Source organism: Leptosomus discolor, chromosome 5 (assembly GCF_034619465.1).
Source record: "Leptosomus discolor isolate bLepDis1 chromosome 5, bLepDis1.hap2, whole genome shotgun sequence".
NCBI classification, from domain to species: Eukaryota; Metazoa; Chordata; class Aves; order Leptosomiformes; family Leptosomidae; genus Leptosomus; species Leptosomus discolor.
This window is the reverse complement of record NC_141395.1, coordinates 13,665,981-13,681,689: the sequence shown is the minus strand read 5'-3', so window position 1 is coordinate 13,681,689 and position 15,709 is coordinate 13,665,981. Positions and strand designations below refer to the sequence as shown.

The following is a 15,709-nucleotide window of genomic DNA, read 5'->3' as shown; positions in this document are numbered from 1 at the left end:
GCTATATGGACATTTGGTTTGGGAAACAGCCCTATTAATTAGCTGCCAAAAGTGAAATGACTCCATCCATGCAAGAAGGGTGTTATCCAGTTTGCCTTTGACATCAGTGGAAGCCACATTTTCAAGCTTAGTGGAGCCTGGATGGCATCCCAAAAGACCAAGAGAAGGTGGAGTTGACCATAGTTACAGATATTGGAAACAGGAGTCAAGAGTGAAATAGCAAGAATATAAGAAGCAGCAACTAAGATGATCTGTTACCTAGACTCAATCAAAACTCAGGTTTACTTACTTTAGTGAGCAACAGGAGGAAAAACCATTAAGATTATAAAATCTAATTCCCAGTTAGAGTAAAAATAGCAGTTAATCAACACTTTCTGGAGCAGAATAAATCCATAGTATGAATTTATCATGAGGTCTATAACTTTCAATGTTCAAAGCATTTCCTCAGAAAACCTTCATATACTCCATTCAAGGAGACTACTCTAAAGCTAAAGATACAATACGGTACTGAACTGCTTGCCTCAGGTTGTCTGTCCTCCCTTGAACGCCACAAAATTGTTCTGTTGGATGGGTACTACAGAAGCTCTGTCAGGAGGGACCAAGGTCTCTGGACTTTGAGAACATCTACAGGTGGATAACAGCTAAGAGTGGACTTCCAGGGTTGCCATCTGGGTGAGGAACGGGTACCAAACCCATCCTCTGCATTGCCCAATCTGTTTTGGGATGTAGCCTCAAGCCTTCTACCTCAAAGAGTAGAAGAGAAGCCCCAGGGAGCCTACGTCCATCAGCAACAGGGTGTGTGTTGAAAGCAAAAGAACACTCAGAACAGTAAATAAATCAACTCACCCAACCATGAGGGGTCTAGAGAATTGGATTTTGTTTATCTTTCATTTCCCTTTAGTACAAGGCAGATGTTTCTAAGTAATAAGCAGAAACCCTGACAATTTTTAAGACTGAAGAGGAAGGGAGGAAACAAGAAACATGTACAAGCTTTGAGGATGTTTGCAGCTCCAGCTTAATAAAAAAAAACCCAAACAAACAGGGAAAAAAACCCAACAACAAACAAACAAACAAAACCACACACCACCAAAACCATATATCTGTAAAAGCAAGTTTTTCCTTAAGCTGTTTGGTAATTCTTAGTTCATAGGAGCATTTTATCCAGAAGGTTCTTCATGTTTCCAGTCTCGGCTGTAGCAATCTCAGTGAGGCACTAAATTTTAGGCTGTTAAAGTCTTTCTGTGCAGCACGGTCATTTTAAAATGATGTGGTAGCCATCATTGCTTTCAGCTGTAACAAAGAAATGCAAAGCATTTTTTCATTTTTTTTTTTAGAAAACAGCACAGATACAGAACTCCAGATTTCCTTCTTAGGAAGTTTGCAATAGTTTGTACTCTTGTTCCACAACCCACCCAGGAAAATCAATGTTGAACATCTAGGTCAAAGCATTTATATAAAAAAAATGCAACATACTGTCATCTTTTATCATTTTACTAGAAGGTTTTCTGCTCATTTATGTCAGTGGTATCAACGGATTTATGAAAGTTTTATAACTGTGTAACTGAGAGGAAAGCATAGATCAATCAAAGTGATGCAATACCTTGACTTACACTAAATTAGATTACTTATCTTTTCAGGATAACAGCACCAATTTGTGATAACGTTCAGCACAATTGAAAGGAGAAATTATCTTTAGAGCCACGTGTAATAGCAGCAGCAATACATACCTTTTAATGTGCTGATAACAAAACAAGATTCATCTTGGAAGTTTTGCACCATCTGAAGGGCAGAAGGAAAAAAGCCAACACAATATTTTTAGCAATTAAATTCAAGTTTCTTTCAGTGCCAGTTTAAACTTCAGAGAAGATGTATCAAACAACATTTGGTGTCTAGTCCTACACAGTCCTGAATAACCCTGCCCATAAGATTATTAAAGTACGTGACTGATTAATTAAGGTCCTTGCAGCTGCGAATGTGCTTAAGAGAAGCTCATACTAAAGTTCCTGCCTGGAACTGATCTTGTTCAGCATTTTACCGTCCTCTTTGCAGCTCTTGATCCTGCAAGTTCTTATACTGCTCCAGTTAGTCTATTAAAGATCATGCTTTCAATTGCCTTCAGTGAAGCTGTACTAGTTTAGACTGAAGACAGTCCCTCTCCTAAAATCTAACAATGGTAATACACATTCATCTGAATGATGAAGCCCAGCTGAGCTTACGTTAGCATCTGAAATAATATCTAGAGGTGGTCAGCCCTGAGAAATGGGCTCCTTGCTGAATAAAGGAATATCACTACTGAAAAGCCATCTCAGTAGCGTCCGCCTGGTTATTTTGAGCAGACATTAGTACAGATGCTGTGCTTGCAGGAATCATTTACCTGCTTGTATTTTGTCAGAGCACAGGAATCTTGATGAAACAGCTATGAGAGGCAAGGCAGATCATGGGAAGCAAGATTAGTATCTAAAGCTATTTGAGTTATTCATGAGAAACAGCTAGATTTTCAGAACACATGCAGGTTCTAGTAAGGCCCCTAACTGAAGAGCTGAGTTAAGAGATTCGGCTAGCTTCAGATCAAACCTAAAATGCCCATTTAAGCTTCACCCTTAGTCAACCCTTCCTCCCATCTTACAGTAGCTGTGTGGGACAGAGAAGGTGAATTCCCTTCAGGGGGTGTCTCATACAGTTGAAGCAGATGCTGGACAACTTCAGAGGAGAGATGGCCAGAACCTCTTTGATCAGCTCAGAAAATCCAGCTTTAAGCAAAAGCCTTCTCCTGGCTATCGAGTATCATTCAAATAGAGCACTCTCAGCTGTACATTCTCACACCAAATATCCTTTTCAACTTAGACTAATCTCCCTATTCTCTTTTGGGTTTAACATCCAGCCCCTGCTCCCGCAAATCAAATTTCACTGGCCAGTCTGTGTATCGGTGCCTAATGATGCATGAAGTACATTCACAGACTGCTTCACTCTTGCCACTATAGTACTAGAACAAGAAAAAAATTATTAAAAAAGCAATAGACATTGTTAATAATTGACTTCAATAAATACTTAAAGCCTTATACCCATGCTGGTTCAGGCAATTCCCCTACCAAGAGTTGCCTCCAAGCACTTTACATCCATAAAGCATCAAGGTTTCAGATTTAATCAGGCTGAAATAGCAAGGAGACTTTAGGAATAAACATTACAGCCTTCAATTTAGGCTCCAGCTGAGACCTATGCTCTGCTTCATTTGTTTTAACAGTGTTTCTTATAAATGAAGCTCCTTAAGTGATTCTGGTGCATGAATGAGTAAGTAATTTAGCAGGGGGAGAAGAGGAAGAAGGGCAACTCACTATAAACCTGCAAGTTAATGGAATGGACTAAATTAAGCCATCATATAATGGGACACAAACAGCTAGCAGAGGTCCATTAAATTACAGTGTGCACTTACACAGCACTGAGTCTGACCCAGTGGCTGCAATCACTGGCCAAAATGTAAGACTAATTGCCCTACAGATTTTCAAACTCGCCTTCTTTAGGAAACTATCCTATTTAATTGTAAAGGTTCACACTCTAGATCCTCACTTCAAAATTTGTTTAAGTAGCCAACATGAAAAGAAAATAACTGACTTTGTTGTGTTTTGTTTTCAAAAAAAGACTCTTTTACAAAGCAAAGATCTTAAAACCACACCAAAAGCAATGGTATGCATGAATGATTTGCTTTAAGTGTTTGCTTTAACTTGTTGGGATTAGTAACCTTGCAAAGCTTCCTTAAAGATTCATTCCATAATTTAAAAGGTCATTCTAACTTCAAGAAGTCAGACAACTGTTACAGCTCTGTCAGAGTTTGCATTAACCGCTTACCTCATTGCTCACTAATACATGGATCCCTGTGGGTCCCTGCCGATAGATTCGATTTATCTGCTGTGGAGAAATGCTGTACAAGTTTGCAATCTTCTCGATTAATTCCAGCGTGGTCAATTCTTCCAAGAAGATTGCATGATACACTGCAACAAATAGAAAGGAATTAGACAGTTATAGAGTAATTACAGAAAAGCAACTACAGATAACACGAAGATGATCAATATCAACAATCAAATAGGTTTAAGATCAAGGTTCAAATCCTGACGGTAGATAAACAAGGTTTAAAGCAGATAAACAAACCTTTAAAACAGCCCCAAAATATCCAGCTTCACAATTTGTAGAAAATTACCCAGTATTTGGATGCAGTGGGCAAATAAAGCACATGTCACTTTTGCCCAGAGGAAAACACAGGGACTAATTTATCAGGGGGTACTAAAAAACCCCTCTCAAAGATATTAATATTTTTGAATAATTTGCTTTTACTGATTTTTGACATTTTAAAGTAGATCCAATTAAGTAGTAAAACACATGACATTATGTTACACAAATAGAGTATTATATTAGATATTATCCCCCTGATCCCATAGGCACAATCTAAATGTATCAAATAACTGTAGATGACTACTATTTTTTAAATCTAACCCAAATGGTAGAAACAACCAGGTAGAAAAGCTGTGCCTGGTTAATACTGCATGCAAGAACTAAGGACAATCTCTATTCTCATTTGATTGTACATCATGTCATGAGGGATAGTTAAGAGCAGTGAGTCCCCAAAAGGTTTGAACTTCCAAGAATTAGAACCTCACTTTAAGACATACCAACCCTCCATTTCCCAGAATATTTTCAAACAAGCCATAATCTAAAGCAAACTGTAGATGGGAAGGTAGTTTTGCGTGTTATGGTCCCTATTAAGAACTGAACAGAGATTTTGCTGTAGCATTCTGCAGACAGCTTGTAAGTTGAGTCTGTTCCCCAAGCAGATGGTACCAGTTGGAATCTGTAGCCCTGAAACTAACCAAAGTGGCAGAACTGGGACAAAAGGACCTCTTTAATCACTCAGGACATCAAGCTGTCCCACGCAGCAGCTCAGTCAGAAAGCAGCATTCTCACCAGGTAAGTGTTTAACAAAATCCATACGTAAAAACTTACCACAAAGACTGCCATCTCCATTTTCTCGTTTTTGGTGGAGATGGGACCTGTTTTGCTCTGGTTCTTGGCAGACATAAATTGTCATCTTGGGCCTCACATTTCTATGGATTATTAAAAAACAGTAGTGAGTTATTTGTTGTTCCAGTCAGCTACCAAACAGTGAGAGATGGAATCATTCAGGTTGTGCATAAATAACCAGCTAAGGGAGAATCTTGATGCTGGTGACTAGGTGTCTTAGGAGGTGTAGGTACAGTGCGGAGCACATTAATCTCTTCAGGATCAGATATGAATAAACAGTTTACAGCATTTGCCAAGCAGCTTATCATACCTGCCTTTACCAATTTGAATGCTGCCCAGCTGTAGAATTTATGAAGTTATTGCAATAAAAGTAAGTTTCAGAGTCATCTGAGGCTCCAGGGGTTGGTTGCTTGGTTTGTTACCTGTGATGGAGATGCAACACAGGGTATTGTAGGCTGTGTCTCACATGAAATGGATGTAATCTATCAGATGGTAGCAAATAAACTACTGGAGATCTACATTATGCTGCTTCATTTCAGCAACATTTCTGAGCTGTGCTTGGATTTGAATACCACTGTGATTTCCAGCCGAGATGACCTCTCTGAAGTGTTAAAAAGAAGTCTAAATGCTACAGCTCCAAGATTAACTTCTAGTTAACACTGCAATTACCAAGGGATGCTGCCATAACAAAAAAAAAATAGGAAGGAAGAAGTACAAACCTTCCTTTGATTGCATTAAAGAGCCGAATTCCATCAGCAGGCCCACAGATTTGAACAAAATCTTCTTTGGACATCTTCAGTAAGTCAGCACCTACATATTTCAAATTGATTTTTTTTCAGAAGTTAAGCAAATCTTAGCTTCCAAACTGTGTGTATGGGCAGCAGGAAAGGGCAAGGGGAGAGAATCCACAAAGCTAAATCAGATAGATTTGCCTAAAGAACTTGCGAATTCAGAGAGGTGTACACTGCAAATCATTAACTGTGAAACAGAGCACTAGAAGCTGCCAAAAGAGCAGCGCTGCACTGGAAGATACTCTAGTCAACTCAGAGACAAGCTAGATATTTAACATCGGCCACTAAATGGCCCAATTTTCTCTGCCATGTTCACTGGGTTATTTAATCATGTTGCAAATCAGAGAGAGGCTCCTCAAGGTTTCAACATCTTTAACAGTTCCCCCTTCCACCATCTTACTGCTGTGTACAGCTACCAAATGGGAGAGTACAGTGAAGATGGAGCTGCAGATGGAGCCAGACTCTTCTCAGAGGTGTACAGGGACAAGATGAGAGGCAACAGACAGAAGATGGAAGATGGGAAACACTGATTAGGTATAAGGAAAAACATTTTCACTGTGAGAGTAGTCCAGTATTTGAAGAGGTTGCTTAGACAGATTGTGGAATTTCCAACCTTGGAGATACTCAAACACAACTGCACAAGGCCCTGTACTTGCTTCAAGCAGGGGGTTGCACCTAATGAAGTTGAGAAGTTCCTTCCATCTTAGCTTATTCTCTTCCATCTTTATTACTCTATATTTCTACAACCTGTTTTGGCAAATGCTAACTAATCTAAGAACAAAAGTACAACCACACTGGATCAGACCAGTGATTCCATCAACAGTGGCCAGCAGCAGATGCTATTGATGTGAAGCATGAGCTGCACTTAAAAAAGAGAATAAAGACAAGATAATTGGACTGCTTAAACTCACCCGAAAAACTTGAGAAGAGTCTACAGAATGGAGAGAACCTATTACGATGAAGCCACTGCTGGGCATCTTGAATAGAAGCAGAAGGAAGGAGATGCTACATTGCAAAAAGAATAAGAAGGTCTTGAAATGAACTGTTCACCAGTGTCCTAAAAAAGAAAAGCACCACATTAACATGATCTCAAGTACTTACATCATTGCTGGGAGGCAGGAGCTCCACTTGGTGGGTTGGAGAACTGTTGCTAAAAAAAAATTATATAAAGTCGGAAGAGAAAAAAACATTATTTTAAATTTTACATTGCAGCCTCCATCCTCTTACCCCTCCTCCATCTGATTCAACTGTCACAAGTTACATACTAACTTGGCTTTTTTCTCTATCAGATTTTTTAAAAAAGGCATCCAAAATCTGGACCAAGAAAAAATCTCTAGTTGACCCTTTTTGTTGATCAGTTGAGGACCTACTCAAGACTGAGAGAAAAACTCAGTTTACTGACCTCATTCAAGCTTTTCCATATGGGTGACTCACTAATGTGACACCACCTAAGCAAGGAAGTTGTGACATAAAGGGTAGCAGAACTCAAAATTTCTATGAGCCAGAAATCCCTTAAACTAAATCCACTGTCTAATAACAAGAAAAACTGAATAAAGGACCTTATAATTCAACCCTGGTGTTATCTTAAACATAGGAAATGGCAATTTAACTATATTACACAAAACCACATTTCTACTAAACCCTTCTAAAACATAGACAGGACTTCAACACATCAAGAATTTTCCCAAAGACTTAAACTACCACTGGAAGAAAATGCTCAGCAGATCTCTCTACTAACACCAATTTTTATCATTTCAGTGTTTGTCCTTATTCGTAGGTTGAGGTCACTCATTGTAAATTTGTGATACAACATTGATTAATTAATAAGCTGTGCAGGAAGGCAACAAGGCAGAGGAGTCCTAGAGGAGGAAAAGAAAGGCCTATGCCAAATTCTTAGGGGAAAGTATGTTGCAGGGAGGACTCAGAAGTACCAAGGGACCCTGCTGTATATTTGTGTCATCAGCTATCATCCTGGGTGTTTCAGGACCACTAAAAATGTTTCTTTATGATGGTTATATTAATGAATTAAACATGTCTCCTATTAGTTCTTTGTTCTGCAACAGCTTCTCAAAACCCAGGCTCTTTTGCCCCAGACGGAATTTCTTTACTTCCAGTTCAACTGGGAATTCAGCACCCCAAACTACCTCAATACAGAAAGGAAGGAAGAAATATCAACCCTTAAGAGGTGCTGAAGACCGAAAGCCTCTAATGTTCTTGTCAGAAGATACTGGGAATTGCTGGTATAGAGCATTGTGTGTTCTCTGACTCCCACAGAAGTGTAAGAGAGGAAATTCATGGCAGGAATTGCCCTGGTGGTCCTCTGATGCTCACCTCCCAGCCACCACATAAGCAGCAGACAAACAGTACTACAGAATTATAGGGAATTCCTGAATGGAAGGTCTTAAAAGGTTTTGTGGGAAAGATTTTCCCCTTTCTAGGAAGGGTGGTCCTTGACCTGTTCTTCCAGGGTATGAAATGCATGGACAGGCAAAACACATGCATACAAAAGCTACCATATTAACAGGAAAGATAAAGCATTTATTTGTTACATACCCATCTCCAAGGTTGAAGCTATTGGGAGAACTGTTGTAGCTTGGAGATGGAGCATTGTTCATTTGATAAGGCACATCTGGCCAGGGAGAGCACTGTTGGAAGAAAGGCAGCAGGGATACTTTCATAAGGATGGAAATAAAGGATTCGATTCTCCTCTCATACCACATTCATGCTGTTGCCACGCCACTAGCTTCAGCTCATCACTCCTGCTGGGAGAAGGAGACAGGCCATGGATTTTCTACACTGCTCTCCAAGCGGGCTGTCAGGGGGCCAGATTGATTCCAGTTGTGCATTCCACATTTCTCCCATTTCACAGAGCCTGTCCCCAAATAACATTGGGCCAAAGTGTGCACAGCTGTAAGTCAGAGCAACGCCAGTAAGTCAACTCAGACTGAAGGCAGCAATGATACAGAAATACCCCTGGTCTCAATTATAAATCCCTAATTAAATCCAGGCAAGAGTGACAAATACGCTCCAGTGGCATTGCTTCAGGTTTATACCAGTGAAAGAGCAGAATTTGAACCAGCCTGCTAAAACCTCTGGCTATTAGTTGAAGAGCTCAAGTTATAAATGGGTATTACATGGAGAAAATTTAAGATAGACAGACAGACACGAAGCTACTAAAAGCCTTCACAAATATAGGTCAAACTCCATATTTCATTGAAGTAGTGTAAAACCAGAGTAACCCAGCTAGAACTGATGACTGTTCTGAATTTAAGCCACTGTAATCAGTAAGAGAAATCTAGCCCTGTGGAATCCCTTGCCATCAAGAGCTCAAGAAAATGCTCTGTAGTATCCTTGTTTGCAATGATAAAAGACAAGTGTAGCTTTGGAGTTTTATCATCCTCACAAGCACTAGCAAATATTTAACTCTTTGGCAACCCACATTTCCCCATGCAATATGTCAAAGTGCATCAGAGCTCATAGGGAGAGTTTGGGATCTGCCAACTCAGTAGAATTAGGTCTGCATACACAAAAGCCTCGTTAACAACCACCACATTGAATTAGAACAAATGCTGGTCACTCCTGGAAACATGAGGAATATTGAGTGAGACGGACTGGATCTCACAAATAGGAAGTTTACTTAAATGAAGAAAAAAAAAAACCCTCATTTTTATAAGTCCAGTAAGCCATTTCAAAAATCAAGAACTAAACTGAACAAGACATTCCCACAGGAAGACAGAACAGTACTTTTAAACCACTGTCTTGAGTCCAGTTGCTTAGTAATTCTGTAGCGTGGGGTAAGCTTGTATATACATATACCTTAGTAATGGCAGGGAGAGGTAGAAACACATATATCTCTACACCAGATGCATCAGAATATAAGACATTCAAGATATTTCTAGAGTACAAGCCAGAATCTTCTGAGATCTTGTATGTAATAGTAGCTTCATAGGCACATTCACAGAAAAAGGGATTAATAATTTAATCAGGCAGCCTATTAATCTGTTCAAGTGTCCCATCTCTAACATAAGCTTTTGCCAAACAGTTCTTAAGAAAATACCTCATACAACTGGCATCTAAGTGCCATGACAATTGCCTGCGAGCACAGCAGAAAGCGTTTCTTTCAAAGCCTGACCGTTAAGGGTTCGTTTAGACCCTGAAACATAAGAAACTTTGGCGTCTTTTATAAATATCAACAGTGAGAGACATTTTATAGTTTCACTCCACTCTGAATTTCAATCAGATATGGGCACACGTGTCTCCACAAGACAATCTCCAGGGCTAAGTTAGGCTGCATTTTCTCTCAAATCTCTCTCCCAACATGCTGAAGTAGTACAATGTGTCTAAAACACTTTACCTCTGTGAGAATAGTTGTCTCATAGGAAGGCTGATACTTCTCCTTCTCTTGGGTGGTCTTCTTCTCCATTTTTTCCCTGTCAGTCTTCTGTTTTCTGTCTGCTCCTTTAGGCTATAAGCACAAGCACAAGCTTTCCCTTATGCCAAGTATTACAAGTTTGGAGACAGAGGCCAACAGATTTTTTCTAATCAGTTCACAAAAGTCTCCTTAAGATTTATGGGAACTCTACATATGGAACAAGATCAGATCTGCATTTTCAAGACAAAAAAATTAGTCAAGCATCTCTACTGTTTCTGTAACATCTCGCATCAATGCCTATTGCAATTCTAAAATAGGCTGACCAGAGTCCTGAGATTTGATATCAACTATTTCAGACCTTGAGCCCTCCGTGAGTGATGCACCTCAACTGGTATTTGTACCACCTCTCCAGGAACAGGAAAGACACTTCTTACAAGAGCAAAACTGGAGCAGGAGATCCTTTGAGAAAATAGGCCTATGAAAAACTTGTTATTAAGTGGTTGATGGCAAGACAGATCTGCCATGCCCGGATTAGGGACTTCAGAGATACTTTCTCTCTGAATCTTTCTCTGCCAGGTAGCATGAAGAACCCTGCTGCAACAAGCAAAGGGTAGTTAAGATCTCCAAAATACACTCTCATAGTTCATGGAGGATTGAATGAAAGAGACTGGAGAAGCGACAATGGCTTGATTGCCTAGGAGCACCAAAACACAGTGGATACCCTAAGTATCTCTGTATTTGTGTGGTGTTCAAGGAACAATGGACTGGCATAAGTCTTGGTGCAGCACTTAGGTCATTTGAATTTAACTTGAATTGCCACGCAGTTCAGTGTTTATGTTGCTTTGTGTGCAAGAGTCCTGTTTAAGATTTTAAACCCAGTTAAAAGTCTGTTCTTTTACTCCACTATTTGTACCACTCCTACACATTTTAAAAACGGCACATGTTCCTGTGTCTTAACCTAGTTGATGACAAAGTCAAAACTACCTCATACCTTGAACACTTTGATCTGGCAGCTTGCAGAATGCAAGTGTTCTGTGTATTCACCATTTTCATTCTGCTTAAAGGTGTCGATTTGCACCCGGAAGGGCACCCCTTTCTCTCCTCCATGCTTCCGTGGAGTAAATTCTGTGCTGATGCAATGTACCTGGCAAAACAAAAGCTGTGCTCATCTCTGGAGACAGTTGGAAGCTGTGCAAATCTGAATTTCAGATTTTGCCTGAACATGAGGTTTTGGCTCCTCCCAAGAAACTCAGTCAGACAGAAGAGTTCATATGTTTTCATTTCTGTTCATCAGGACAAAACAATTAGAAGAACAAGCATCCCAGAAAGAAACAGGGCATCAGAAAAAGCACCCTTTGACTTAAGCAAGTCCCATATACAGATTAAAAGCGGATAGTTGGCATGGGACGAGAAATACTCATGAAAGAAGAAAGCAAGCAAAAATAACAGGTTGTGAACAGTTTTCTCCAGACAAAACCCATGCTTAGAAAGCAACACCATTTTTTTTTATTTAAGAAAAAGAAAACCCTGGCTGTAGCAGGTAGTACTCCAAAGCTAGCAAGCGAATAGCAAGTTGGTTTAGCAAGTATCCGACAAATTAATTATATATGATTGTCACTTGAGTTTGTATATTATCATTAGCATCTTTCTCTCTTCTTCACGTTCTGGCTACTCTCTAGGTCTTTCTAAGATACCTCACCATTGTATTTACCGCAGGAGTTCCTTTGTCTCTTACCTGAATGAATGCTGAGGCTCTCTTCGATGGATCCCACAGAAATTCAACAGTGTTCAACTGGGTTGGACTGGCCCTGGGATCCAAGATACCAACTGACAGCGGAATATCTGTAGAAGAAAACCCCTAAAATTTTAAAAATATTAAATTGAAGAAGAGAAAGCATTTCCATACAATTACAAGATGCATGTGAAAAGCCAAGCCACCAATGATACATCTATTTGGTACATATAGTGCTAGATCTCCTTCCCACCCAAAGACATATGTGATTCCTAAGACAGCGAGATGTAAAAAACCTAAATTCACATGCAAACACTCCAGACACCACCCAGCATCTCACTTTCAAACACTGCACAGGAACCATAATGAAATAGTCTCACCTATATCAAGGATGCGGTCCCCAGGACGACTCCACCTCCAGCCCTCAAGCTGCTGATGCTCTGTATACTGCAGGCGTCGATCATGGAAAACTACACGAATTATGCTCTGTTAAGAAAAGACAGCAAGATGAATAATGTGATCCAGAGGCCCTTCTCTTGAGATTACTTTGGTTTTCCAGTGTAGAAGCAAAAGCTGATCTGTTATGTTTCTCACCCCCATTCATGAGGAGAGTATAGGGTCCACCTAAAAGACCCATCACCATGTTTATCAAATTCCTATGGGACCCCTGAGAGAGAGTGCAACACACTTTCCCCTTCACAGGGCACATCTACACTGCTTAATGTAGCCCTGTACAGCTTTCTGGGATTTGGTCTGGAAGCACTATAGCAATGTCCACCTAATCTCAGGTGTCATGCCATGTAAACATCACTATACTGTCTCCACACTCAAAATGGCTCACCCTGGGGGTAATATTTTATGTGTCTGTATCATACCCCAACCTCAGTGTATCCCACTGTGATTAGCAAATGTGAAAGCCAGCTCACCTGTCCCTGCACCGGTGGAGCTGACATGCCCAGACACCTTGTCAGTGGGAATTAAACTTGATTCCAGCCATTAACAGCCAGTCATTGGATTTGCCCCAGTGTAGTCAAACAAGTGTAGAATAGGAAAGCTTCTGTAACAGAAGAACTTTCATCTCTGGTCTGCAATGGTGCAGCCATGTCAATAGCTGGAGAAAAAAGGCTGGAATAAGGGCAATCCCCAGGGCAGACAAGTCCAACATACTCCTAACTAATATATCCTTTTGTATATTCAGAGTGCTACACTTGCATAAGTTAATGACCCCTTACATCCCAGTTTCTCAAGTCCATGCTCCTGTTAGGGACTTCGATATCAAATGAGTGACTAATTTTTGCCAATGAACCTGAGAAACACCCAAATCAAACCCTAGCTCCAAGAAGCAAGCAAGCTGCAGTGGGAATGCCTGCAAAACTGGAATCTCAATCCACATGCTTCCTGAAATCAGACAAAAGATAAATAGGGAACTGCCTAAACTTGGACAACATTTGAAATCCAGATTGGAATCCAAATTTTGCAACTAGTCCCCACTTCTCAAAAGAAATCCTGAGGCAGAATAGCTAAGAATTGGGGAGAGGAAGGCTTGAAGGTTGGATCCAGAGCCAAGGTCTGGACCAAAGTTTTTTAATTTGAACTGTTTTGGGAGGTGGGAAACAACAAAAAAATCCCAAATACCAAACAATCAAGTCCTGTATGTTCATGATTATGCCCATTACCAAAGTAAACTGGAGCTATGCAGAATCTGCATGACAGATTGATGTAAACACTGGGGTCCTCCATTTGCCATGTAACAACCCAGGCACGTTGCTTGGGTTAAGAAGGTAGAGAAGTTTGCCTCTCAGCAGTTTTGACCATGTTCACCTCTGAACTTTGGGATTCCCCTGAACCCAATATTCACAGTGAAACTCTGGGGTCATGATCACAAACAGAACAGAGGTTCCCCTGAAGCCCTGTAAAGCCAAGCTGCACAGTCCCATGAAACTAGCACTCAACAACTCCATCAGCCCTGCTCCCATTAAAAACAATGGCAAAGTATTTTCCATTGTCTCAGTGTGAGCAGGATCAGGCCCTTCATTAGAGGCTGTATGTAATAGCAGGAAGAAAAGAAATCTATATTTCTCCTTACCTTTACATATTTTGTGTTTAAATCTTGAAACTCTCCCAATTTCCTATTCTCAAGTAGACGGATTTCATAAGACTGACCTAGAGTTTAAGGAAACATTTCCAAGGTGTTTAATACGTTGTAGCAATGAGAGAGTCATGCTGGCATTTATGTGGCTAATAAAGCATACGTTTGATTAGGGAAAGCTCATTTTTGGTATCGTAATGCATTTGCCCCAGTAATTGAGTAGGCACTAAAGCACAGCAGAAATCTGAAGGGAAGGTTTGCCTTTTGGCAGCTAACAGCTCTCAGTTAGGGCATCAATCATAGTCTCATGGGGCTCCTACAGTTTTCTGGTTACCCATCAGAAAGTCACCAAGGTGTTTGAGGCAGTTGCTCCCCCATGTCACGTGGCTGTAACAGCACTGCCTTTGTCTGTCCCTTCTGCTAAAGCAATGGTTGTGTGAAGAGCTGCTGGCACAACAGGTCTAGGCACTATTCTGCAGATGATAACAACTTGGGCAAAAGCTTGCCTTCTTCAGAGGGCAGTCAGGCCTGTAAGGTCTTTCAGTAAACCAGAAATACAAGATTTGTACCATAAGGCCTTGAACATGGCTGGCCATAAGGCATAAATACTCCTTCAGGCATGCATGTGGAAGCAGCAATGGGTATTACACATGCGCAAGGACCAATTCCGGGAAGGAAATCCATACTCCAGCATCCCACCACCCTCAGCATAAGGAATTTAGCCAGTTCAATAGAATTTAGCTAACTGGTTTATGAAACAACATTTCCCTCCAAGGCTGACAGCAGACAAAGGAGATTGATGTCTTAATACCTTATGCACAAATGCCTAAGACAACACAAAAGCCCATTGTATAGGACCAACTCTTTATAATAAACCTACAGCCAGTACAGAGGCAGGACAGGATCATTAGGATTAATGAAGCATATGGATACCTTATAGTTAGTTTTTCTTGTTCATCTTGCGATCCTCTTTTTTACTGAAATACGTACAGGGTATGACAAGGCAGGCACCAAGAAGGAGATCAGTTTGGGTTTTCTGGCTCAACCCATATGTCTGTAGAACTGGCCCTGCAAAAAACTGCGAGGTAGATGTATCTCCCTCTAAGCAGTTACTACCATCAGAGACAAAGATTTCTACATTTCTGGATCTGGATCTAGAAATGGAAGGCTTATCGCAGCAGATGTGTCAGAAGGGCACCATGTTTCAGGCAGAGTCCCATCTGGGAACCCCAGCTCTTCCGGTTGCCCACGTGAGTACAGACCATACCAGTAGAGCACCAGGATCATTGTAATTATTCAACTGGCTGGCAGGGAAAAAAAAAAAAAAAAAAAAAAAAAAAGACAAGAGAGGCTATATTGAAGCACTGAATATTTGCACAACACTCCTACTGATGTTAATAGGAGTTTTGCAAACAGGAAATTACCCTCAAATCCAGCAAGTGGCTTAGGGCATGGGGAGCAGGAAGAATAAACCATATGAAGTACCAAATTAAGCCCTGGAAACATTAACCCATCTCTTTGCACATAAGTAAACCAAAATGACAATAGTGATCTTCCTTTGAAGATTGCTGGACAACAAAAGTCCTACAATTGAGGTCTTCCACACTTCAACTTAAGAGACTTTCTAATGTTCTCACTGATACACATTAATATTGTTCACTTGGCAATTTTTAGAGAGGTACATATCTCCCTGCATAATTGATACTATTGCATTA

At 40.4% G+C, this 15,709-nt stretch overlaps 1 protein-coding gene across 1 annotated transcript in view; it reads right to left on the bottom strand.

The window, feature by feature from the left end:
* Positions 1-1,252: 1,252 nt before the first annotated feature.
* TFCP2L1 (transcription factor CP2 like 1) overlaps positions 1,253-15,709 on the bottom strand; it is a 33,525-nt gene continuing 19,068 nt past the window's right edge. The window contains exons 3-15 of the mRNA XM_086465317.1: positions 13,992-14,068; positions 12,286-12,391; positions 11,909-12,015; positions 11,165-11,317; positions 10,156-10,266; positions 8,355-8,446; positions 6,903-6,951; positions 6,713-6,806; positions 5,730-5,820; positions 4,993-5,093; positions 3,844-3,986; positions 1,728-1,779; positions 1,253-1,290 (exon numbers count right to left, since the gene is read on the bottom strand). Of these exons, the coding sequence (XP_086321443.1) occupies positions 1,253-1,290; positions 1,728-1,779; positions 3,844-3,986; positions 4,993-5,093; positions 5,730-5,820; positions 6,713-6,806; positions 6,903-6,951; positions 8,355-8,446; positions 10,156-10,266; positions 11,165-11,317; positions 11,909-12,015; positions 12,286-12,391; positions 13,992-14,068 (1,214 nt within the window). The remainder of the gene's footprint in view (positions 1,291-1,727; positions 1,780-3,843; positions 3,987-4,992; positions 5,094-5,729; positions 5,821-6,712; positions 6,807-6,902; positions 6,952-8,354; positions 8,447-10,155; positions 10,267-11,164; positions 11,318-11,908; positions 12,016-12,285; positions 12,392-13,991; positions 14,069-15,709) is intronic.